At 42.8% G+C, this 26,703-nt stretch overlaps 2 protein-coding genes and 1 long non-coding RNA gene across 8 annotated transcripts; 1 reads left to right on the top strand and 2 right to left on the bottom strand.

Moving 5' to 3' along the window:
* Positions 1-256: 256 nt before the first annotated feature.
* LOC133837448 (E3 ubiquitin-protein ligase TRIP12) lies at positions 257-26,597 on the bottom strand. 6 transcript variants are annotated; one of them, XM_062268218.1, is made up of 12 exons: positions 26,463-26,597; positions 16,265-16,998; positions 14,261-15,499; positions 10,539-11,117; positions 9,548-9,643; positions 6,058-9,036; positions 4,985-5,991; positions 4,579-4,918; positions 3,035-4,515; positions 2,781-2,969; positions 2,515-2,716; positions 257-2,445 (listed from the first exon to the last, which is right to left on the bottom strand). In XM_062268218.1, exons 2-12 carry the CDS (start codon positions 16,758-16,760, stop codon positions 1,988-1,990), a joined length of 9,066 nt encoding a protein of 3,021 aa, XP_062124202.1. In that variant the 5' UTR covers positions 16,761-16,998; positions 26,463-26,597; the 3' UTR covers positions 257-1,987. The 6 variants fall into 6 exon arrangements, with proteins under 6 accessions (XP_062124202.1, XP_062124201.1, XP_062124200.1 ...); XM_062268217.1 differs by having other exon boundaries at positions 9,548-9,640; positions 14,261-15,502; XM_062268216.1 differs by having other exon boundaries at positions 14,261-15,502.
* LOC133837454 (uncharacterized) lies at positions 16,994-22,601 on the top strand. The gene is made up of 2 exons (XR_009893808.1): positions 16,994-17,388; positions 22,462-22,601. It is a non-coding gene; the product is annotated as an uncharacterized LOC133837454 (long non-coding RNA).
* LOC133837453 (checkpoint protein HUS1) lies at positions 22,435-26,589 on the bottom strand. Its single transcript, XM_062268228.1, has 2 exons — positions 26,463-26,589; positions 22,435-23,369 (listed from the first exon to the last, which is right to left on the bottom strand). Exon 2 carries the CDS (start codon positions 23,347-23,349, stop codon positions 22,486-22,488), a length of 864 nt encoding a protein of 287 aa, XP_062124212.1. The 5' UTR covers positions 23,350-23,369; positions 26,463-26,589; the 3' UTR covers positions 22,435-22,485.
* Positions 26,598-26,703: the final 106 nt, after the last annotated feature.

Genomic DNA, 26,703 nt, shown 5'->3' on the forward strand with positions numbered 1-26,703 from the left:
TGTTGAGGCTTATATAGTTTTAAATTCGAGTTGATTTCAATTGTGTGCTGCCAGCTATATTTACATTCCTGGGTTATCCAATTTTATCTGTAATAGTCTAGTCGTCTTCTATTTGTTGTTAGCAGGAAGGGTCCTTTACAATTGGATTGCATATTATCCAATTCTCGATTTCTCTAAAATAACTATTCTTATTCTTATTCAGCCTTTTAAAGAACGCAAAATCTAACAACTAAAAAAAAAGACTTGCAGACGTTAATTGTATTTTTTTCTCTTCAGTTTTATTTGCATTTGATGTTGTTGTTGTCGCTGCTGTTGGTTTCATTTGTTATTGTAAAGCAATTGTTGCTGTGTTTATGTTGTAACTATTTTGTAATTATAATGATAATTTTAAACACTAGATTTTATTCAATTTAATTTGTATTGATATCTTGATGCATTTTATAATTTTTTGTTGTTTCTCATAATATTAATCGTTATCATCATCATTGGGATCATAAATCAATCAGTACTGTAGAAGTCAATAATCGGTCGAAGATTTCATTATTCAATTCTTTAGATCGATTACGCAATTCGATTTATTAGTTTTTTTTAAACGAAAACACAAAGTTAATAATCGTTGAATACAATTACAATTACAGTTTATGTTTATGTGTACGTGTATATATGTAAATATTTATATGTACGTATTTATGTATAGATATAGTTTGTATGAAAATGTGAACTAAACGCTAGAGTCAACTTCAATCTGTCCATTTTTGTTTGACGATTTCAATTGAATTTTCCATTAGATCAATTTCATCAGTTGTATTTGATTTACTTTCGCTTTCGTTCCACACTCTATGTTTATGTTTACTTTTCTTTATTTTATTTTATATTTGTGGCTTTTTTGCTATGATAGATTAACACAGCTTGCAGAATATTTGCTTTAGAGGCATTGTAGATACACAATTATTCATTAAATTGTATAATTATTTTATATTTTTATATATATGTATATGTATAGACTTTATTTTTATTATTAATTTTAATTTTTTCAAGGGTGGGCGTTCTTATTTCATTTATTTTTCCATTATCATCTGAATTTAATCTATTTCTACATATATAAGATTAGAGGAGAAATTGCCGCGTTGTTCTCATTTCCTCAGCTTCTAAGCGTTTCCATCAGTTACAGATATAAATATTATGCTCATACATAATGCTTATGCTTTTCCAACAAAAAACTTAATGAAATTTAAAAAAAATTAAAAACAAATCATTTGTAACTATAGACGAATTATGAGCCAACTTGAATTTTTCAGAACTAAATAAAGAACAAGGGGGGTTTTGCTAGCAGCTTTTGCTTTAGCTTCTATGCTGCCTCTTTCTATATAGTTTTTGTTTTCAGCGCTGTACTAATTTATTTTATTCAATAGCATTTTCAATTCTTGATCTTTTGTAGTATGAACACTATATATATTATTAATATATATAAATACATATCTATATATAGTTTTTATATAAGTGGGAGTGACGCGACCAACACATAAGTTATGCAATTTGAGAATGTTACAAAATATATTTGCTATATATCGAAATTTGGCCAGTTGTCTATGGGATTGGGTGCGACGGTTAAAAGAGAAAAATTGATGATAAATGGCATAGGACAAGTTAAGCACTAGAATTGATTGCATAAGTGATTGTTGTTGTTGTTTTACTGCTGTTGTTGTCGCTGATATTGCGGTTTGATTGGGTTTATCCTGCTATCCGGTAAAATGATGAGCGTGTGTGTGTTGGGTGTGCGTGCGTGTTTACGCAAATCCCATCTATATACATATCATATATATAGTATAGATACATTGGATTGAGTAGGATATAGAAAAGGCTTGTTTTGCATGTCTTGAATATGAATTAAAGTTTTCCTATTGTTGTGGATTTGTTTTCCCATGTTTTGTTGTTTGCTTGTTGCATTGTTGAATGTTTCGTCCTCATGTCTTGCTTGCTGTCCTTCTTAAGATAGATGGAACGACATACTGCCTTCGTTGGCAGCCACTTTCAGTTTCTGCCGCATCACATCGCGATTGGAGTAGTCCGGCAACTTTAGATAGTTGACACAGGTCATCACAGATGGTAGATAATCATTGGGATTCTGATTCCCATCCAACGTCTTGCGCACAATGGTTAGAGGCGGGGTGAGTGCCTTGAATCCCCCAGTCGGCAAACGCGGTGATCCAGTCACGAACTGCAAAAATGCGCGCTGCTCATCACGATTGTATGAGGCGAGAATCTCATACAAATATTGTATGGCCTGAGATTCCTGATGGAAGCCGTGATCTGTGCGGCAGCTGTCCTGCAGCATTTTGAGATCCCAGCGTTGATGCTGTTCGCTGCCCGAACCGCAAAAGACGCACTCCAGCTCCTCCGGATAGAACATGCGCAAACGTTGTATGGGGAAAATTGAATCGAAACCTGTCATCGAAATTAAAAAGAATTACTTAATCCTGAAGGGAAAACCATTGTGTTTGTATAGCAGCTTACCCTCTCGCAAAGCTTCGAATTGTTTTTGCACGCCCTCGATGAGGAACCAGTAAGTGACCAACGAAATGTATTGATGGAGATTGTGCACGGTAACGGGCGTATCCCGTCCGCCACGGCATAGTTCAATATTAGCATGTCCTGGTAGTACAAAGTCCAGCCCCAAGTCAGCTATTGGACAACCATCCAAGTCCAGTTGCTCAATCTGTATAGCAATGATGATAATGATTAGACTTGTTCATAAATGTGTAGATAGGGCGGTCGCCTACCTTCTCGCTTTTCTCTATGGAATTTAAATTAGCATCGGATTCAATGTCCTCGCGCTGTCGCACCATATCTTGTAGTCGCACCAAAGTGCTTTGTACCTCGGGTGCCACACGCAACAAATCAGCCAGGCCAATTGAGTGTTCCTCGCTGACCAGCCAGCGATAGAAGGGTAATGAGAACGGCAAGTCCAACTATAAAAAAGAATATTGTTTAAAACGTCAAGTTCAAAATGAAGACTGTGAAAGAATACACTTACCATGCGGCTATCCATCACCGCCTTGGCCATAAACTTGCCCAGGAATTTGAATTTCGATTTGGCTTTGGTCATCTGTGGCAACTTGGAGGATTTGCCCAACGGCAGCGGGAATAAACCGTGTGCAGTGTGCACATAGCTAACCATTGAGGTGGCTGTGGCAATTGTTGTTCCCATTGGTGTTGTCGTTGTGACTGTGGTTGTTGTTGTCTGTTGGTCGAGCACTTGCGATGCGTTTGCTGTTGTTGTTGTGCTGCCGCCGTCGGTGGCAGCCATATCACTATACTGCTGTGCAATGATCATATTTAAAGCGTTATCATTAGTTCCTGCACTGGTAGAGCTGTGCTCCGCCTGGTGCTGCTGTTGCTGTTGGTTGCGCAGGGCATTGCTGCGACTGCTCGAGCGGGTCAAATGTGCGGTGGCTGTTGTGGTGGTGGTGCTGCTAACCAGAGTAGTTGCTGCAGTTGCCAGTTCGCTGGTTGCTTCCGAGGCATCCTCAATGTGCAGCACTGCGCTTGATGACTTGACAACATCCGCAATATTGGATGAATTGTGGCGATAACTGTCACTGCCATTCCAGAGTCCAAGATCAGTGCGCTGCAATTCAGCCGAGACGAGAGCATAAAACTCCAAAGTGGGTCCCAGTCCAGTACCCACTTCATTCTCGTACTGAATCTCGAGCAGAGCCTTCGAGTTGCCGAAGTCCTGGAGTATGTGTTCCGCCTGCTTGAGCAGTTCGGCACGTGAAATAGCCCGCTTGCGTCTGTCAAGACGTGGAGCAACACGCTCCGATGATTCGGCTGCATTCAGATCTGGTGTTGTGTCTAAAAGGCGTTGTAGAGCACGATCCCGATCAAAGCTGGTCGCATAGAAGAGCAAATGTCGCGTCTCGAATGGGAAGAGGAAGGGACAGGCCATGCCAATCTGAGGCAGCCATTGTGGTAGATTGCCAGTCATAATGACCAGTGGATCCTGCAGCTGTCGATTCGCCTTTGCCGTGATCTTCGGATGTACAAACTCCGACTGGGGAATAATATTCTGGCGCACAACGCAACCGTAGAGATGCTCCCAGTGACGATTGAGGGCGTGAATGACTCGCAACATGCAAAGGGCATCCAATGAAGCATCCTGCACAGTTACCACATCGGGGGGCAAACAGCTGCTCAGGAACTGCTTCAGTGGCGACAATACAGCTGGAGCGATGCCCTCGTGCCAGAGCTCCGTCTTTTTGCGCATGAATTTGCTACTAGATTTGTGCGATTTTTTGCCACCGCTCGATGTGGCTGCCGAGGACGATGAGGAGCATGATGAGGTAGCCACGTGGGATGAACTGGACGTGTTGCTGCCACTACTGGCCTTGTGCTGGCCATGAACCTGGTTATTGCTGCTGCTGCTGCAAGAGCTGTTCGCTCCGGAGCCAATGCCCTCCTCTTCCACTGGACGATAGTAAATAGTATGCTGTTGCACCCAAATGCTGCTGTTGCCTGTTAGGAGCATAGATGAAATCGATTAACTTGAGGATGGATCAGTTAAAGTTAATAGCTTACCTAAAAGCATCTCGGATTCGTTGTCCGTTTCGTGTTGCTCATTGACCAGCGGCGAGAACTGTTTGACAGCCTGATAGACGGTCATGTTATAGGGGAGCACATGCTCCCCAATGAGGAATTGTAGCTTGTGCTTGAAACCCGACTGTGTCATTACAACAGCAGCCACATTGTCATCCATATCCTCTTCGCTGTCGTCATCAGAGTCGGCACGAATGCCACCATAGCCGCGCACCACCAGATATCGTTCGATTGCCTGGACCATAGCCAAGGGATCGATCTTAACGGTGCCGCCCTTCCATTGACGCAGATTGCTGCACTGTGGATGCCGCTGCAAGTTGCACTAAAATGATGGAATACAATGTAAAGAAACGTTCTTCAATTCAAGAGCAAGATGGGAAAAACTTACCTTCAATTGATGTGTATTGAAGAACCGCAGAGCACTTTGATTGGACCGACCACCTGGACCAGCTTGGAAATCGTGGACTTTGACAGGAAATTGCTCCAATTGTGTGACGCAAGCATTCAGCTTGGCCACAAATGCGCCATACGCCAGCGGCTCAATGGTTGGCAATTGTCCAACATTCTGGAGCAACGGCTCCAACGGCAGTCCGGCAAAAACGTGCATAAAGCTGCGCAGACGAGCATCGCGATCCACCAGACCCGACTCGCTGGTCATATAGTTGAGCATTGCTTTGATGAGACCCGAATGGTTCACTTCAAATGGTGATATGTCGCTTTCCAGCAGGATTGTCTTCAGCTCAAGTAGCGCATCCAGACAGTCGTGATAACTTCCGTTTAGCTTGAGCAAAATGCTCGACAGCCGCTCCAGTACACTGGTGCTCGCCAGCGATGTGGTGGCCGATGCAGCCGATGCTGACGACCCCAAGCCCGAGCCACCAGCGCCAGTGCCCGTTCCGCTGTTACTCTCACTGTCTCGCTTACTGCGACGTGCCTCCTGCTCCGTGTATCGCTTCACAAAATCAATGGCCTGTTCTCGCACCCATTGGCGGGCACGCTCGCGATTTGCGGCCGCAATGAGATTGGCATGCGAAATGCTCTTGCTGATGCTTGCGGCAACGGCTGCGGCATTCATGCCAGCAGCACCGCCGTGCTGTGATCCTGCGTAGGCCAAGCCAGCTGAGGTGGTGCAAGCTCCTCCACTGCTGCTGCTGCCGCTGTTGTCTTTGGTCAGTCCGTGATGCGACGACGACTGTTGTTGCTGCTGATGGTGATGATGATGCGCCGTTTGCCGGCCCCAACGTGCCGGATTAAGCGATGCCAGGAACGATGATTTCGTTGAGGAGCCGCTCGCATTGTTTGTGTTGCCGGCGCTGAAACGCGACTTGGAATTGCTCGACCCTGATCCTGAACCAGAGCTGGGTGTGTTGCGACCGCCAGTGTTGCTACCGAGACCTGTTGAAAAAGCAAAAAGACAATAACTGAATATATATGCAACTTGTGAACTGTTGTTGCACTCACTTGTGGCACGGCTGAGCAGCTCGTGCATCGCTGAACTGGCTGAGCTAGCAGCAGCCACAGCTGCTGCGGAGTCCTCTTGTCGCGACTTGGCGCGTCCGCTGCTTTGCGACTTGCGCTTGGGCGGCGCCTTACGCTTCAGCATGTCCGTCATCTTGTGCTGCAACGCCGATGACGAACAATTGTTGCTGCCACTGCCGCTGTTGTTGTTTGCCGCCGCTGCACTGGTTGATGCCACAATCAAATTCTGGTGCTGTTGATAACTAGCGACGCCTTGGGAGCTATTGTAGATGACTTGCGTCGACAGCTGTTGCTGCTGCTGTTGACCACCGCTGCCCGCTGGCACCAGTTCCAGTTGTGCTGCCGGCAAAGGCGCCGCCGGTTGTTGAAAGTTTAGATACTGGCGTGGATCAGTGGCTGATGTGGCAGCAACAAAGTACGCTGCTGGGGCTGATCCTGCACCTGCTCCTCCCGCTGCTGTTGCCGCTGAGGCGGACGACGAGGGCGCCGAGCTGCTGTAGTTATAGCCAGTACCATCAGCAGCTGATGCAGACGAACTCTGCTGCTGCTTGGGCACTGCATTGGCACTGGCGGTGAGCGCATTCATGGCATGCGAGAAACTCTTGACACTGTACGATTGATGTTTGGAGCTGCTGGGCGTGCCACTGGCACTGCTCGAGCCTGTTGACGGAGCTGTGACATTGTCCATGAAGAAGGGATTCACTTGCAAGCTATTCGCCGAAGCGGGTGCACTCTGTGAGCCACCTGCATTGGTAGTGGGCGTGGCCAGCTGACTACCACTGGTGCTCAGTGGCTTGGGTGATGGATTGGCGCAAATGGGATTGCTGGGATCGGTCAACTGGGTGAACTGATAAATGACGCCTTCGCGTCTGAAGTGTGTGCCAAAGACATCAGGCAGCTGGCGCATCAATATCTCGGCCATTTGGAGAGCGCCCACAACTATGCGCAAATCATTGCTGCCCAGCATTCCGGCAATGTGACTCGATACCAACTGATACTTAAGCACCTGACGCAGCAGCTCCGGGGTCGCATAGTAGACCATGCGCAGCAGGGCGCGCAGGCACTTGTAACGCACATTGGGACCAGCTGACGAGCTGTATACCTCGTAGAGTACATTGAAAATGTGCTTAATAAAGTCAGCAGCCAAGCCACGCTCCTCCTTCAAGCAGGCGATGCGCGCATCCAATGAGGGACGACGTTTCGCTTGGTTTGCATTACTGTTGGCAGAGTTGGCGCTGGAGCTAGTGATATTGTTGTTGTTGTTGCTGCTGGAGCCGCTTGCTGCGGCCGAAGTAGAAGCCGAAGCACCGGTTGTGCTTAAATCCTGTCCGGCAGCAGCGGGCGCCACATAATTGGGATTGAGCTTGCGCTGCACAAACCTTGTGGTGCCGGTATCTTCGTTAATCTGTTGCATGGCATGGAAATCGACGGTATATGTGCGACCCAAAGTGCTCAAGTTGATCTCATCCTCGCTGCTCTGATGCGCAGCCTCAATAAGACGCGAATCGATGGTGGAATAGTTGTGCCAGGCTCCGCGATCATCACGCCATTGCCACTGCACCTGATCCTGTGTATTGAGCGTGGGTCTATCCAGCAGCGCGTCTACGGCAAATATGCCATCCAGCGGCAGACGCGGCATCAGTTCGCCAATGAGGCAAGTCAACTCCAGAAGCTCCAATGGCGGACGAGTCACCAGCTCCACATGAGTGGCACTTGCTGCCGCAGGCTCTGCGTTGCCCGTCAACAAGTATAGTAATGTAGCTGCAATATCGTTGCGCAGCAATGAGATAGCCAGGTCGGGGCAGGCGGCGCACATTAGGCTCAGCATGCGAACGACGTTGGTAAAGGTGCCGGTGTTGAGAATGGCAGGCGTCACCACCAGCAGTTGCTGGCAATTCTTGAGTAGATCAGGGCTTGCAATCTGCTGTAATCGTTTGCCATCGTGTGGGAAACTCTCGACGAGGCGCCAGAAGGCGGTGCAGACGCTGTCCACACACTTCTTGTCCTGCTGCGAAAGCAATCGGGCCAGCTGTGGTAGACTGTCGGACACAAAATGAAACTCCTCGGAGTGCATGTTCTGGCAACAGTTGGCGGTGATGGACAAAGCAGCTCGTTGCGCTACAATCGAGAAGAAGTCCAAATAAGTAAGGCAAGCGCTGATGCCGTTTGCCTGCAGTATGGCCTTGTTGTGGCGACGGGACAGTATCTCTAATGCGGTCAGACTCTGCTCAGCCACGTCCATGCACTGGATGACCTGCAGCTTCTCGAGGAATACGGGCACAGCTTCTACCACCGTTCCAGCAGAACGGGGCAACGCCTCCAGCATGTAGGCCAGGGCGCGGCACGCATTGTTCATGATATCGAAGTTGTGCTCCATACGCAGCAGTTGAATCAATGCCGGCACAACCTGCTTCACCGGGAAGCCGGCCAGCGTATCCTCATTGCCCATGACCAGCATTTGACACATCTCGATGGCAGCCTGGAGCTGCTGGCTCTCGTCATGCGATTGCAAGCCCTGCAGCAGCTGATTTGCCTTCGATGTGCTGCTGTTGCCAATGGTGCGATGGAGTATGTGCGTCATTCGTGGTCCCAATGCCCCAAACAGATGCGGTGGCAGACCGCGTGCCTCAAGCAGCGCCTGCAGTCGTCCCACCTCGCTGTCATCGCTCTCTGTATCCGCTGCTGCAGCGGCGGCGGCAGCTGCGTTCACTGCAGCGGCACCAGTGGCCGCCGCTGCAGCCGTTTGCTGTGCAGCAGCAGCAGCCAATTGGGTTGATGATGTGGTCGTCACATTGCTGCCGCCACTAGCCGAGGCACTCTGGTTGCTGTTGCTGCTGCTGCCACCGCTGGCGGTGCTGCTGCTGGTTGCGCCCACCGCGCTGCTAATGTTCACGTTAACTGCCGAGTCTCGTGCGGCGCTCAATGCTGCCGCGACAATGCTGAGATTTGCTGAATTGGAACCTGAAGAAGAGCAAAAAAAAAACGAAAAAGTCGTGATTAATATTGCATTGCTGTAATTGTAATTGTGTAAAATGTAATTTTTTCGATATATACACAAAATATAAACGTACAAAGTGTACAAATACAAGAAAATAGTGTGTGTGTGTGAGACAAAGAGATAAGAGAGAAAGAGCAGCTGACAACAACAAAGACGAAAAAACAAATAATAATCGATAATCGAGAATAGAAAAATACGATGACATGTAACAGTGCCGTTGTTATCGATAGTTGTTGGGTTAGTTATGGCAAATTAAAAACTGAAACTGTCTGATTGCTGCCACTTGCTACTTCCCGGGTCACCCTGTGTGCCGTAAATAAAAACATTTGAACAGTACTGCGGGTGGGAGTAAAAAATTAGATTTATAGAAATGAGATTAAATGAAAAGTACATGTGTGTAGCTGCAGTTAAATGTTATTTGTGTATGGGTTAATAATGCGTGTTGTTGTTGTTTCTTTGCTTTGCTTTGTTTACCTGACGTCAATTGCTGTCCACCTGCATGCGGCGGTCCATTTGGAGCTTGTTGTTGCTGTTGTGCCATCAAACTATATGTTAATGCATCCGAAGCTGCTGAATTGAAGAATTTTTTTGTTGATGTTTTACAAAACGAAACGCGCACAAAAAGAAGTGTTTCAGAGAACGAGCGAGAGAAAGAGGGAAAAAAATGCAAAGATAAATTAAATCAGTCATTGTGGTTCTTGTTTTTAGGGAGGGGGAGTGTTTTTTTTAAGGGATGAATACCGCGAGCAAAGCGACGAACGACGCCAGCAGGGGAAGAAAAAGGGGTCATATATTATTTATGCACAGGGGGATGATGGGATGATAGTAAAGCTCACAAACTATCAAGGCTGTCACAACATCGTGTTATCGATACGAATGAAAGTGAAAATAGATGGTGAGTATGCGAGATGCATGTTGATCAGGGAAATAAAAGAAAATAAACAATTTCTTTTCATTGAGATGATTCGTATTCGTGTTGATTGATTGATGACCCAACACCAAGAGAAATATATCCAAAATATACCGATACCGATACCAAGAATATGAATAATTTTTGGATATATATACACTATACAAATTAGCGGACCACGGCTAGTCTGACACTGATGACACTCCTTCAAGAAGACGAGTATCTATTATTCAATCTACTACTCAATCGACTCAGCCGAACCTAAAAAGTACGTGAAGTGCTTACGACGTGCGCATGTGTGTGTTTATATGCGTGTGTGTGTGTGTGTGGGACTTTTAATCAAACTCAAGAACTAGTCAAAGTGAGTAAGGTTATGGTGATATACGACAATCGCGCTCCGCTTTGCTTTCGGCTTGGGTTGCTCCTCCATCTCCTCGTTTTTCTTTTTCTTTATAATTTTCTTCATCTTCATTTTCATCTCCATCTTTAATCGCCAGAAGAAGACACAGGAAGGAGCTCGTCCTCCGGCTCCTCCTCCTCTTGAATGCCACTTACCACTGCTATGTGTCGCCTTGGGCGTTGCCTGTTGCTGTGACTGTTGCTGTTGTGGCTGGTTGTGGCTACTTCGGTAGCTAAACAGAAAACCGGGCTGAACAATTGTGGCACGTTGTTGCTGCTGCTGTTGCAGCGCTTGTTGATGCAGTTGCTGGTGCTGTTGCTGCAATGCCGCCTGTTGATGGTGTTGCTGCTGTTGCTGGCGCACAGCAACAACAACGGTATTGCCACCCAATTGCTGATGATATTGATATTGATTTGTCGGCCCCTGTTGTTGTTGTAGGCTGGCAGCAGCAGCTGTCCCGGGCGCAACAACAGCTGCCAGTTGATGTTGCTGCTGCAGATGATGTTGCTGCTGCTGCTGCTGTTGTTGCTGCTGCTGTGCGGCTGCTGCGGAACTCACACAGGAACCCGTTTTGCTACGTGAACTGCGTCGCAGGGATGAATGTTGTTGTTGCTGCTGCTGTGCGTAGACAGTGTGCTGTTGCTGTTGTGTTGGTGGCGGCACAAATGTTGCTGCGGCGTAACGTGGTTGCTGATAGATAATAGGCAGAGGCGCTGGCCGAGACTGTTGCGGCCCTGTAGAATTATAATGGTGTGTTTGTTGTTGAGGATGCTGTTGTTGTTGTTGTTGTTGCTGCTGCTGCTGTTGTTGTTGTAGATTGAGAACAGCGACAGCAGCAGCCGAACTGTGATAATAATGCGGCTGTTGTTGCTGAGCCTGATGATGCTGTTGCTGATGGTGTTGATGTTGTTGTTGCTGCTGATGATGATGGTGTTGCTGCTGCTGCTGTTGTTGTTGTTGTGCGGCAGCTGCGGTAAAGAAGGCGGCTGCTTGAAAATGTTGCGTCGCCGGTGCAGTGGGAGTCACAAAGGAAGACAGATGCGCAGCAGCAAACTGATGAGCTGGCAGTAACTGCTGCTGCTGCTGTTGCAAAGGCGGAGGCGGTACTGGTTGCTGTGGTTGCTGCTGTGCGGCGCCGTATGGCGTCATGTGAACACTGTAATCGACAATGCCAACAGCGGCAGCAGCATTGCTACGTGTCGCCCGTGCCGCTACGCCCCCGCCAATTTGTTGGCCCGGGGGGGCGGCACGCTGATAGCTCCCCGACGTTGTTGTTGCTCCTGTCGCTACTGCAACTACTGGCAACGGCTGTGTTGCTGCTGTTGCCGCCGACGCTGCTGTCGGTGGAGCTGTCGATGAGTAAGTTGCCAGCGTGTTTTTGTTTTGTTTGCTGCTGCTATTGTTGTTGTTGCTGGTGATGGTGGCGTTGTTGTTGGAGGTTGTTGTATGTTTGCTGCTAATGTTGTTGCTGCTGCGTCTGTTGCGACTCGAGTGTGGCGTAGCTTTAGTTGTTGTTGTTATTGTTGTGGCGTTGGTCGATTGATTTGGTTGTTTTGATTGTTGTTGTTGGGCGGCAATTAGAGAGGGGGGTAGAGTAGTGGGAGACAACAGTTAAACAGCTTTGTTTTTTGTTTTTATTTTTTATAATTTTGGTGTATTTTGTTATTGTTGCTTGCAGCTACTCTACTACGTTAGTTGTTGTAGTTGTTGCCTTCTCTTCATTTTATTTTACTTTCGTTTTATTGGTTTTGGGTATTTGAATGCAAAAGAAATGTAAGAGCGCAGTGTTGGGCGACCAGGAAGGGGTTTGGTGGAGTGGCAAGGGGCAAGTCTGGTAATAGGGCGGGGTGGGGTGGGGTGGGGTGGTTTGGTTTCGTGGCGGGTGGTGGAAAGATTCTGCGACGCTCAGTCGCTGACAATGATGATGTTGCTGCTGCTGCTCTTATTGTTGTTGCTGTTGCTGCTCGGCACTAAGCTACTCTGTTTGTTTGTTTGATTGTATGTAGTATAGATGGACACACACAGAAGCACGCTCAAACGCACGCACACACGCACTGCTGCTGTTGTTGCTGTTGTTCGTCTTGTTCTTGAGTTGTCTTGAGTTTTTGTATTCCCCATTTTTTATGTTTCGTTGTTGCTGCACTTTTGTTGTTGCTGCTGCTAAGAGTTGTCGTTGTTGTTGCCGTTTACTTGCTGCTGCTGCTGCTGTGTTGCTACTTTATTTATTTCTCTTTTGACTCTCACTCTGCCTAAGTCTTTAGCATATCTCTTTACCTTTCTTTCTGTGGACGTCGCTTTACATTATTTATATATTATATTTCATTTGATTGCATTGCATGTACAATTATTCTTTAATTTTATTTAAATTTTATCTTTTTGTTATAGTTTGTTTGCACAAAAACAACAACATCATCATCATCATCAACAACACAAGGCATCAGCAATGAAATATTCAATACATATTCTTCGCATACGTATAAATAAATATATGTTGTAATACATATGCCTTTATTTTGATTCTTGTAAATTTATTTACGGTTTAATTGTGTTTGAGAAATAGATATCGTAAATTTTAGCAAGAGACTTAAAATGAAAACTAATTTGCAGCTATTAACAACAACAACGTGCAAAATGAAACGAAAATAAAATGTCAATAAGATAGGGACACACTGCCCAAGACATACTGCGCCATAAAAATTAACATTGTATGTATACACTTGACAGTTTTTAAAGGGACTCATAATAAATTGGTAATTATAACGTATGTACATATTATGCACAAAAATAAGTAGTCATATGCACATCATACATATATTGTCATTAAAAAACTATAGGTTGCAATTCAATGGGCGTATGAATCAATCGAATGATGAGTGTAAGTGTATTATATACATATACGACAATTAATGCTATTCGAAGTCAGCTGTGGTGAATAAATGGGCCTGAAAACAGCACACAGGGCCTCGGCCTCAAGTCGGAGGAGGGAAGTTGTTGTTGGATGAGGTGGAGTTGAAAAAGTGGTGGAGTTGGTGTAGATTTAGGCAAAAAGAACACACCTGCTTTACAAAGCTGTTAGGTATTTTATTTACACATGCACTTTCCTATTTCATTTAATACTTTGTTTTCAATGAATTTAATTAAGTTGCTAAGAATTTGTAGCTCCAAACGCCGCGACGTAAAAGTTTGAACTGCCTTTTGCCGAAGTGCGTTGGCATTGCGAATGTTATTTTTTTTTTTATCAACAACAATTAATATAATACATATGTATATATAAGTGCACATACATATATGGAGTGACGAGCAAGAATTGTTTCATTTGTATGTTGATAAGAGATTCGCGACACTTATCAAAGTGAACGCCGAATGCGAAACGAATATGTATTTGGTGTGGCAACACTGGCCCGTTATTTGTTAATTAGTTGAGAGTTAAGTTTAAGAGGATGCGAAAAGAAAACATAGTTGTCTACAAGCCAAAATTTATAAATAAATATACAATAACAATAAAAAACAATTAGGGAACTACATTAATATAAATATATACATGAATACAAAATGCAAGCGACAGATCATAGTTAACAAGTGAGTGGAATGCACTCAAGGATTAATCCAAAACAATTCTTAAAAAGTGAACTCGAAATCAAATACATTAACATTTCAGGTCAAAGAAATCATTGGTATATTAATTGATAATTTGTTAAGCACTTACTACAAATTTATCTACAATTTTATATATGTACATATATGACATAGATTCATACACTGCATATGTACTATTTAATTTATTTCCGCGAGTTTTAGTCGATCAAGCGATCATATATGTATAATGCATTCGCATTATTTTTATTTTTTAAAATATAGACATAAATGAGAAACTCACCACCAAGTTCACCAATAATATGCTCAGCGAATTCACCCTCTGAGAGATCTTCTTCTTCGTCGAAATCTTCCTCAAGATCGTCGTCGTCCTCTTCGTCGACGTCCTCCTCCTCACTTAACTCGTCCTCTTCGGCAACGATTTGAGCGTCCTCCTCGTACGATGAGTCCGCCGAGTTAACTATTTCGTAGAAACCCACTTCTTCTTCTTCTGGCTCCACTTCTTCCTCCTGCTCGTCGTCGTCCTGCTCCTGGTTTTGATCCGGATCTTGCTCGTCCTCTTCGGCGTCTGACGTGGAAACTATAGCAGCTTCAAAGCCAACGCTCGTTGCGGAAGCACCGCCGTCAAATCCACCGACGTCGTCCTCGGCGTCGTCGACCTCACCACTGTCTATTTTATTAGTTTCCTCAGCTTCTGAGGACGAAGGCAGTGGTTGCTGCTCGACTTCCAATCTGCCGTATTCGTTGATGTGACCCTCGTCGTCAGATGTGATCTTATTCAACGTCGTGTCAATCCTAGTGAGCACTTGCTGCTGATGATTACGCCGACTCTTGCGATATTTGGTGTACTTATTGTTGTTGCTGCTGCTCCCCTTCTTGGACAGCCGCTTGAGAGCAACGTTGCTGTTGCTGTTGATGCCCTGGGGACGTTCACCAGATGCCGCGGCGTCAATAGCCGCTGCAGCAGCAATCACAGCTGAGCCGCTGGCCTGTAAGCGGGCACTGCTGCTCTCTCGATCGTTGGCAGAGGATTTCTGAATGGAATCCTCGAGTTGCTGCTGTTCAGATGCTGATGGCTTGGCACGAGTGTGGCTAACTTTGCGCGTCTTGCGATAATAATTCAACAAATTGCTGCCGCTGTTAGAGCTACTGTTGCGTGCTGCTCCTCCGGATGCTGCGCGGGCAGCTGCACCGCGCTGTGGTGTCACTCCAATGACGTGATTGCAGGTTCCACTTGTCCGTCTGGTGTTATTATTGTTGGCAGCGAGCCGCGCTGCACTGCTCGTACTTGGCAGTTCCTCGGGTGTGTGAGTCTTGGAGCGCGTGCGTTGAGCGACACAATCTCCGCCAGATGCCAGACGTGGTGTATTCTCCAAAGATGTTGCTCTTGGTGTGGCACCAGCTCCGGTTGATAGTCGTGATAACTCGCCGCTAGTTGCTTCACTAACTGATGTGGGCGGCTTTTGAACACGACGCTTCTTGAGCGGCGAGTTTAATTCCACGTATTGATCGCCGCCAGGAGCTGCTGTAAGGGACATGATAACAAGAGCTTTAGTTTTTGTGTTCAATGGTTACTGCTTGGGGGTTGATGGTATGTAGAAAAATTTGCGTCTAAATTTGATTCGATAAACCAAAAAAAAATTAGCAAAATTATTCTATTCATTTAGTTTCTTAAAATATTTTTATTGTTGAAAGGTCAGGCGCAGAAGATGCAGATATTGAAAATTCTGTAACTCAAATTGTCTACAATCAAAATTTTGTCAAATAATCTCCTCTAAAATTTGTTTCGAATATGTCTGTATCGATAATATACAAAATCGATCAATTTTTGAATATAATTCATTGTCAGAAAAATACATCGCACATATGTGTATTTGATAGTTTAAAAATATACTATGTTGATACACTCAGCAAAACATCGAAGCAATGAAAAAAGTAATCTTTTTTCTGTGCTTTAATTTACAATTGCAAATTTTTAAATTTTAAGAATGTAAAAATAAAAAAAGCTGAAGTCTAGTATTGTCGATATATTCAGACGACAGTTTATCGCCGATTATTAGGATATTGGAAAAAGTGCCTTCATGTATTTCAATCTACAATCACAAAATAATAATAATGTCAATAATAACATAATTTCCAATTTAATCACTCGTTTTACAATAATTATTTCTTCATTCTTCTTGTATAAAAAACTATCGAACATTTATCGAATAATATGAAGTGAATATTTTTGCTAATCGAATTCAAAGCTGTTATGCTATAAAAGACTAAATCTAAATTTACTTACATTGATTATGACTATGATGACGACCACTATTGTAATGTTGATGCTGACGCTTACGACTGCCTGGTGACAACGAAGTATCGCTGATATTATTTGACGTGGTAAGCGACTCCGATAAACGTGAGCTGGTCACACTGCCGCCAAAGGTTGTAGCAGTGGAGCAACGTGAGAGTTCTTGAGATGCAGATTTCTTGTTATTATTATTTTTGTTGGTTCTTGCTGGTGTTGTAATCGTAGTTGTTGTTGTTGGAGTGGATGTTTGAGCAAGGTTGCGACCCTTGCTTCGCGAACGAAGTGCGGAGGCGGCGACGACGGAGGATGATATTGTCAAAGTCGAATTTGCAGGCGTTGAATTTCGTTTCTTGCTGCTTTTATGGTTGCTATTATTGTTGTTGTTGTTGGTGGTGTACTGGCGTTGCGAATTTGATGTTATTGTACTACCGTCGTGCTGCCCCTCCGTCAATGCAGAGAGCGTTTGACTTTTAACGGACTCGGCCATAGACGACACTTAACCGCACTGGCATCGAACTCACTTAACATGCCAACTACACAAAATATTGTTTGCAATTGTAATTTTGTTTAAATTCTACACTAAACAAAACAATAACACTTTTAATGAGCCACAAGCCGAATTTTCCTTACACACGATTTCAGTTTGTCTTGGGTTTATTTGGATTATATGTATTCTTTTTAGATCACGGGGCGTTAACAGTTTTTACTTCGAGCCGAGTTTTGTGCTAAAAATATAAAGTATTCAATATATTAGTCAACGTGAAAAAGATTATTGTAATTTTTTTTACTGAATTCTCCAGAAATGTCAACCAAAGAAAAAATGTTTTCAAATTTACTGCATTTGTTACAGTGTTAAAATTTATAAAAGGTACAAGACAAAAAAAAATAGATGCGCGAATGCATTTTAAATATGACCGTACTCTACTCTGACCCTTTAGCAAATGAACAAAAGCGGACAGAACAAGCAAACGAGAAAAAAGAATAAGATCAGTGGGAAAGAAGAATAGAATAGGAAGTTTTACGACGTCATGCATACATAGGGGAGTGCGAACGGGAAAATGGAAAATGATAACAAAGAAACAGCCGTTGCCATATGTATCTGTGTGTGCATGAGGGTAAGTAGCAGATTTGTTTCCCATTTTATGCCAAAAAGGAACAGGTACTCCATCCACTCCTCGACATATACAAGAGCAGCGAAAAGCATAAAAATTGATAACTATGCGGCACAAAAGAATACACCACCAAAACGCACACGACGAACTGCCATGCAGCCAAGTTTCTTATATATGTATGTATACTCGAACACACACGCTCACACTGATAGTTGAGCACATTTTATTACCATATGTGCGCAGTAAACACATACAAATATGTAAATAAATTAACAGCTGTTTGTAAGCAGCAGCAGCCACCAACACGTGCACGAGAGTTCAAGAGAGAGTTATTGAGTGAGAGTGAGAGAGAAAGAGAGCAGAGCAACTTAACGTGCGCAGCAGATGATTGTGTGAGCGACTTGTTTTGAGTGGAAATGTTTTACAGCGAGCGACGCACTCACACACTCGCGCACAAACTTACACAAAATGAGCGCGCACATGCTGTGCTGCTGGTAATCAGCTGTTCTCGGCCGTTTTGTTTATATTTTGCTTTTCGTAAGCAGCGCTGCTGTTGGCTAACTGCCCCTTCTTTCTACTACATGCATATATATTCAATATGTATGTGGATGTGTATGTTGTTTGTCTGTGTAAGCAACCCAGCGAGATGAGTGAGCAACGAATTCGAACTCGTTCCTCAATGTGTTGCTGTGTGTGTGAGTAGCTGACTTGTCATGCTTGTTTCCCAATGAGAATCAATGCATGATACCGCATACACTCGCACTCACACTCTTACAAGTCTGTATATGAAAATACAATAAGCATACGCGACGAATAAAAGATGTAGTGAAACGCCAGGCAAGGCAATCCCAAACGGCAATTGTATCGGTAGCAGCAGCAGCGATGCGCCGCAGCTAAACGTGTTGACGTCGCGGCGACGTTAACTGAGCCCTTTTTAACACAGCAGCGATGCGACGCCCGATATACACTAAACAAAATAAATGCGTAGTTTACGCTCGACGTCCGCCCTCATCTTTTGTGCTGTTGAATTGGCTGTAACTTGAAAACGTAACTAACCATCTGTCAATTACAACAATAAACAAAACTAAAACCAAATTGGGTTCAAGGTCACTAAAAATGAAACCAACAACAACATTGAGACATGAAAATTAGTAGAATCGGTTTTTTTCTCTGCTTTTCAGCTACCTTACACACGATTTGTATAGCTTAAACCACAGGTTTTTCACACAGCACGAAAAAATGTGCGAGGCCGCAAATGGTGCGCCTTCATCTATGTGTGTATTATTATATGTATGTGCGCGTATGTTCATGTGTGAGAGAGCAAACAACATTTTCTTTGCGTGTGGCAACTCCAACATATGGCATGCGATTGTTGTTGCTCATATTGTAGATAATGCTTTATCAGCAGCAATTGAAAACGTGTAGGGCCTCGAACTATGTACATATTCATATACATACATACTTATGTACATATATATGTAGAAAAATACACACTGCATATGCAGTTATATGTAATTACCTTTATGCTGGACTTGTCAACCCTACTCTAGTAGTCCGCATAATTGATAAGCACCGTGTTCCTCCCTCTTCGCTCTAATCACCACACTCGAAAAAGTCACTTTATTGCTCTCTCTTTCGCACAACCCTAACTATTTGTAGTGCGTGCATTGTTGTAACTATTTTTTTTTTTTGAATATGGATGTAAAGTCAGTCGAGCATATGACGCCAGCAACAACAATGAACACAATGTAACGGACTGCGAACAGTGTTGCCCTGTCTGGTTTTTTTCTTTTTCCCCCACTTTCTATTACGAAACTGCTTTTGTGGCCTACGCACAGCTGAGCAGTAGCGAGAATCAAGTGTGCGAGAGAGAGAGAGAGAGAGAGAGAGAGAGAGAGAGAGAGAGAGAGAACAATAGAAGAGTAGGGTGCGCTTTCTATGGTCTCACTGTGACTACAACAATAATAAAGTAAAGGGCCCGATGCTAACGTCAACGTTGTAGCAACCTAACCATGTAAAGCAAGTTGCATTCAGCATTTTCCTGTCGCGCACTTCAAAACTTTGCGTCGCAGCTATAAGGGAAGCAAAGGAAACGAAAGGAAAGGCAAGAACGCAATAAAACAGCTCAATAAGTTCATTTGACTGGTTGGCAACCCTACTACGAGATCTAATTCAACAATTAATTAGAAACCTTGCCTTGGCTTGCCATTGTTATTGCTACGCGGTTGCCACGCCGTCGAGGCCCGCAAAAGGTCGATTGAGAACGCTTTAAAAAAACAATAAAATCAACCAAATATAATACTTGTTGCAACGCAGAATAGAAATTGTACTAAAGCAACATCAAACAAAGTTTAATGCATACGTCATTGACATGTATTTACACAACTTGTTATATGTAGGTAGATATGTGTGTACACACTGAGCCACTTTGTATACTAGTATAACATCAGTATACCAGCTGGAATACACACAAAGATACCAAGTAAATACATACATCCATATGTATGTATATACATGACCCAAACGAATTTGGTGCATTCCTAATATCGAGATAGAGTCGGACCAAATCTCAAATTATTAAACAAAAACAGTATTGCCAAACAAGCAATAGGATAAAGTTCGATTTGTTGGCACAACTACTTTTCTTTCCTTTGCTGACAATTTGACTACTGTCGATTACCAGTAAAATATATAAGGAAGCACACGGCACAGACAGAAATGAAGCAGAAGCAACGTCGACGTTCGCCTTTACACATACATATATACACACACACAGGCACAGACAGGAAAGAGAACGCACGAGGGGCAAAGCTAACACATGACGACGTTACACCAATACACACAAATGTATACATGCAAACAGCCCCAATCTTAAACACACAGGCACAAACACACTCGAAATATGTGTGTATATGTATACATGTACATAACGAAACCAAAATGAAGGCAGGCAAAAGAAATTGTTGAAATAAAAGAACGTATGCATACACAGCATATTCAACCGATTCGTATGTTATTTAGTATTGTTTATTAACGTACTGCAATGGAAATATTACTGTGTACTGCACCTTTTCGTAGAATACTTTTTACAATTTAGATATATACGGTATGTATTTGCACTCAGGGGTATATAGAAAAAACGTTTGCTTCCATTAGCACGACCATATTTTCAGCTGTGCACGCACTCAAAACCAACTCAAGACTAAACGCAGAAGCAGAAACGGCAACGACAACGGCAACGTCAGTGGCGACACCTTGAAGCTCGAGCGTATGAGCGAGTGAGGCAAATGAGTAAAAATGAGTGAGAGCACAACTCTGACTCAGCCAGCCGAGATTACGATTCATAATATAATGAACAGAATTTATATATTAATTATACTGTGATTATTTACACCGCATTTTACTCTTATCAATTCGAGTTAATATTATAAACTTGAAAGTGTTCTCATAAAATGTGCACAAACGGTGGCAAGCAAAAACACTCAATTGACGTTAAACAGGTCACTCAACCCTCATCGCTAAACGACAATGAGGTCAACAAACCAATTTGGCCGACTAATGCGTTAGTCAAAGTACGACGTATTTTTGATTATTAAGAACAAATATTGGTATATGGAATATTAATTTATTTAAACAACTTATAGTTTTCAAACAAAATGAGTTTGCACTCTTTAAAAAAACACAATATTCCACTCAAAATGGCCACAAATGCTAATAGAGTGAGAGAGCGCTCTAATTCTTGTTCGCTCTCTCAACTGGGGGATGAACAGAACACGAACTACTCGCTGGAATTTTTTTCGTACCTGTGACGATGTTGTTGTCGTTCGTTGTTGATGAGTTCAGTGGAGTGAAGTTAGTTTAACCTGATCAGCTGATCTGATGAGTGTTTTGAGTACGTCTATAGTTACATTCACAGCTGTTTTGTTTCTCAATATGCACACATACAGATCTACTTTCACACACATTGACGGGCAAGGTATATTTATGGGGTATCGAATAGAAACTAGTGTAGACGTTTTCTATGTATGTATATATGGGTAATTCTATGGTGAAAATGTCGCATGCGCCACTATTTAAAGTGATGAAAAAAAACATATACCAACGAATATTTTTATTTTAAATAAATATGAATCATATAGCTGTTGATTAGCACTTCAATTCGAGCTAACAATGATTTTAAAATTATTTTTTCTTTTTTAAGATAATTACATTTAAGATAAACATCGCATTCATATATTTAATTGTAAAACAGAAAATGTTACTAAAATCGATCTTAGTTATATGAATAATCTTTCTTATTTTTTAAATTGTTTCAGTTTATGTTTTTTCACTGTAAATAGTGACGCAAGCGACATTTTTCGGTAGAGAACTAGCCATACGTACATGTGTAATTTGAAATGGAATTTTTAGAAAAACTCGACCAAAGATGATAACAAATATAATGGCCTCTTTAAAAAATGTTTTTTGTTACGATAGCATTGCTAATTTTTGTTTACAAGTAATCGAAAATATAATTATTGACCTGAGCACAATTTTTTTGTGAGAGCCATTTTGAGCGACCCACTCAGCGCTGATTCGTATGCCTCATTTTCAGCGTGAGCGTCGCTGGCGACGTCGCTGCTTGGCCAACTTGAAAAACTACTCACCTGCAAATGCAGCGTGTTACTGTAGAATCAACAGCAAGTCAGCAATACAAGTCAATTGTAGTTTAGTGTGTGGTGTTGTGAGTGAGCAAGCAGATGTGGTTGTAAAACCAGTAACAAAAATATACAACAAATATGCAAACAACACAACAATCGCACACACACATATGGAAACACTTTGTGTTCGTGGTGTATAGGCAATGCAACATCAACAGCAGCAGCAACTCAAGAGAGCGCCGAGTGTAATGAAACAAAAAAAGAGGCCACGGTCTGAGCAGCAGGCGTCGCAGCGCTGCTGCCAAATTGGGACGAAGAGCAGGCAGAGCAGAGAGCATAAAAAAAAAATATATATAAACTTTCGGTTATCGTTGATTACATAAAAATCGTTATCGATAGAACATCGCACTTATATATCGATTGCATTTATTTGCAGGGTGAAGATAAATTATTTCAAATTCTAAATACAAACAGCTGGAAGAATGGAATGCAACACAACATTGTTGCGTACGTCTAGCTGCAAATAGATGCAGTGTTCTCGATCGATGCCAATGATGATCTCCTCGTTGGGCAGCTGCAATGCCCCGAAAAATGCCGACGCCTTCCGTGAGTCCACAGAGCATGAAGCCTCCTCGCAACTTGCCACCTGCTGCGACTCTTTGGTGGCCGGATACGGCATCAAACGACTAAAGCGTGTGGTGATTGTGGCCATATCCGATTCAGAAACCAGATTCAATTCCCCCGCCGCACTGCCATGAAATACAAGACTTGGCGCGATGTTCTTCAGCTTATCTATCAAACTGCGCATAAGACGCAACGACGGCAAACCGAGCACAATCTCCGCACGCGGCACCTTAGGCAGCACATAGGCGGCCCAGTCACTGGACGGGATTATGGTAGCTGGCACATCATGAACCACTTCGCGTGACTCTGAAGAGCTGGGCGAAACCACCGAGGCAATCACTGAAATACACGGGAATTGTATCATCTTCAGCTTCAACTTGCAACTGTGCACCGAGCTTGTGCTTCCGCTGCGTAGTACCGCGAGAGAGCGACTCAGATGAGAGGCGGACATGGCCAGCACTATAAACTCATGCTCGGGTCGAGCTGGGCTCATTTTGTACTCAGGAAAGTAATCTTTGGCCGCAATGCTGGCCCAGACTAGTGGCGACGATGTCGAACTGTGATCCTCATTAACTATGAAGTGCATTCGCTCCTGCGCTAATATCATTACACAATCCTTGGCCAGCTTGGCCAGCGTTGCAACTATGGCCTGGAACTCGCGCATGTAAAGCACATCCTGCATCTTGGCGCGGAACTTCATCTTAGCACCGAGGTAATTTTCTGTTGTCGCATGGCAAAACAAGGGAATAAAACACGAAAACGAAAAAAAAAAAAGGAAACAAAAATAAAGTATCGACTACCAAAAGCAAAACTACAACAACAAATAATCGTTACTATATATTCTATCAATTCTTCTTTACTGCAACTCAACAAAAACGGTTTGAGATTTTTATTTATCGGTCAGGTCAAGACCCAATCCATTTAAAGTGTATACAATATGATATTCAATACAACATAAGGTGTAATAACTTTGTGCCAACATTAAATGAAGCGTCTGCGACACCATAATAAATTCATCGCTAGAATCAACAGATTTCCGAGTGTTTTATAGACATACAAAAAAAAGCGGGCAAAAGTTATCTATTTATCTTCGCACTTTTTTGGTTAATTGTTCAATTTTGTTCTTTAGTTCGTTCTTGATCAGTTGTTAACTTTTTACATTAAGTTTGTTGTTTATATAGTAAATATCTATATTATATTTCCGATTTTTCGAGGCTGGAGAGATTTGTTGGACAATGATGTACGTAGTATCCACATTCAAGTTGCCCAAGCGACATTAGCAATTGCTTGTTAAGCGAAAACATGCTAAAACTGAACGATGAAGAACATCGAACGATATCATCATTTACACAATACTAATGTAGTATATGATCTATTAAATCAACTTTTAAAGTATCTCATAGTGCAGCTTTCTTCCTGAAAGATATTTGTAAATGTTTCCTAACATTTAATACCACACATTTAATTCTTTTCAGAATATTCTAATGTAATTGACTCTAAAGTTGTAAGTAATAATGTTATAGTTAAGACATTTTCGAATTTAGATTTCTTACTTACATTTCTATTAAACGAAATATCACTAAAAAAATATATATAAATATAAAATATATTTAATATACGATACAAAGAGAGGCAAGAATTTCAGCTGCGCATTCGATCTGGAAACGAACATGCCACACAGCCGTATAAAAAAACCAATGCAGAACGTGACAAGATATACAGCGCTATACTCCAGGAATAGGACTGGAACATTGGGCCTGGGCCTGTGCTCGACACACCAGACTGCAGACTAAAGAGTTCAATGTACAAAAGGCACACTTACACATACAAGCGAGCGCTCACTCACTCACACACACTCTCACACCTAGCAAAGTCAGCCAGGCAGGCGATGGACAGAGACAAAGCACAGAGGAGCAAGTTCGAGTTGTGTTTTGGCATTTTGAGGGGGCGAAACAGCGTAGAAAGAGTAAAGCAAATGAAACGCACCAATACCACAGCACTCCACAAACACACACTCACACACCAACCCAAGCACGCTCGCTCGTTCTGTCTGCTGACAAGCCGACAGACATACAACAGGATTTGCTTTTTTTGTTGTTCAGCCTGCCCTGGTGCAAAAAGGAGGAGCGGAGAAGTTAGCAAGGACAGGAGCTCCTACTCTCTCTCTTTCTCTGTGTCCGCTCCTTCTCCACGCCATCAGCAACGGAAATCAAATTATGTATATGCTGCCCGTAGGCGGCGGCGATTGACTGCTCTGCTCTGTTTTGGCTCTGAAGTGTGTTTGCATTGGGACTTGGGGTCAAAATATTTTCCTTTTGCAGTTCAATCAACTTTCAAGGTTGACTTTCCGAGGCAGCGTCTCATAACAAGGCTGACATGCCATCGATATACCCTATAAACGACATGGTTATTGTTGAGACATTGCTAAACTATCAAGACCGATCATCATATCGATAACTTAGCTAAACTCACGAATGATGCAAGGAAGTTCATCATCATCCTCCTCCTCCATATCCTATTAACACCATTTATAATTAGCAGAAAACCGTGACTTATAGATTTAGTGTTTTCAATTGTAATTGCGAATGATGACGTCACTCATGACGGTAACGAATTTCATAAGAGTATGTAAAGAATTCGAATGAAACGTATACATTATGTGGCAAAGTATTACTTGCAAAAAAATACATAAGTTGCCAATCACTAGAACAAACCTTCATCGAAACTCAATGCAATGTGACCATAAAAGCTAAACAAATACATATAAATGCATGTGTGTATACAAACAACAACAAAGCAACGGCACAATGCAAACTCAAGCCCATATAAAAAGCTGACAAGAGGCCAAAATTAAATACAAATAAAATAAAATACTGAGCGCGCATGAGACTCAACGTGACTGCTGCTGATTGACTGCACTGATGGGCACACACATACACTCACTCACTCACACACATACATACATAGCTAATCGCAGCAGCTTGAAGCATAAATAAAAGAGAAAGTAAAAACTTAACAACAATATGATCCGCAGAAGACAAAATAATGCACACACACGCTCACAGCATAAATATATGTATATGCACAAACAAATGCATATCTTATAGAAAAACAAATTCAAAATAGAATTAAAGAAATTTTTTTACGCATACATTGCCATGTTTACCCTATGATTGCGTTGATCTGCGATGCCAACCAAGTTGAGACCGTCGTCGCTCGCATTTCTCGACACTTAATTAACAACACAAAGACGTATGTACATCAGAGATCGTTTAAATAAAAAGAGCAGTTGTGTTATTCAAATTTAGATAGACGCAAATTTCCGGACAATTTTACACACAAAAGCCATTGTAAAAATCAATATTGAAGCTTTACCTCACACACAAATTCACAATCTCTTCACACTTTCGAAGGCACTGATGAGTATTTTGAAAGATATCTGTTCATCAGTTCATGCGATAGATAGCATAATCTATTTTCAAGTACTCGAGCATCGAGTTATATTAAATAAGCAGAAGTTATTTTGAAAAAATCAACAGCAATTCAGAAATGCGAATGGTCGACATTTTGTTTTCTGTCTGTGTGTATGTGTGTGAGACAGACCAGACCACTCGCTGCTCCACGAAATACACAAATATGCTTATGTGTGTGTTGAGTGTGTGTGACTGTGTTTGTGTATGAGTCTCGTTTGAGTGGCCAGCGGAGCACCACCAACCAAGCAGCTAATTGCTTGATGCGCCTTGTAAAGGGGCAAATGCACTGCATTTACATAACTTATTTCATTTACACGTTATGCACATATGTAACACTTACCTTTTGGTTAACGGTTTAGAATGATTTGCACAATTTTCACAGAGCTTTTATTATTTTTCTACACGTAACAAAACTCTGACTCCGACACTGCCGTCGAACAGCGCAGGTCACACTGTTCCCGATAGCAGTGTTACCAAATTGCAGATGACTGTGACACCAACATAGATTCCAAAATATACCAAAATTACCACTTTGTACAATTGTTCGTGGGTCACACTATTCTCGAAAATAGTGCTGGTAA

Source organism: Drosophila sulfurigaster, chromosome 2R, assembly GCF_023558435.1.
Source record: "Drosophila sulfurigaster albostrigata strain 15112-1811.04 chromosome 2R, ASM2355843v2, whole genome shotgun sequence".
Taxonomy (NCBI): Eukaryota; Metazoa; Arthropoda; class Insecta; order Diptera; family Drosophilidae; genus Drosophila; species Drosophila sulfurigaster.

Bases quoted from the DNA above. Each gene is read 5' to 3' on its own strand.
- LOC133837448 (XM_062268216.1), bottom strand. From the start codon at position 16,760: ATGGCCGAGTCCGTTAAAAGTCAAACGCTCTCTGCATTGACGGAGGGG. The intron at 9,644-10,538 runs GTAAGTGGCATT...TCTTCAATTCAG, and splicing joins CAAGGCGACACATAGCAGTG to CAGCTTCGGATGCATTAACA. The intron at 2,970-3,034 runs GTAAGTGTATTC...TCTTTTTTATAG, and splicing joins CGGTGATGGATAGCCGCATG to TTGGACTTGCCGTTCTCATT.
- LOC133837453 (XM_062268228.1), bottom strand. From the start codon at position 23,349: ATGAAGTTCCGCGCCAAGATGCAGGATGTGCTTTACATGCGCGAGTTC.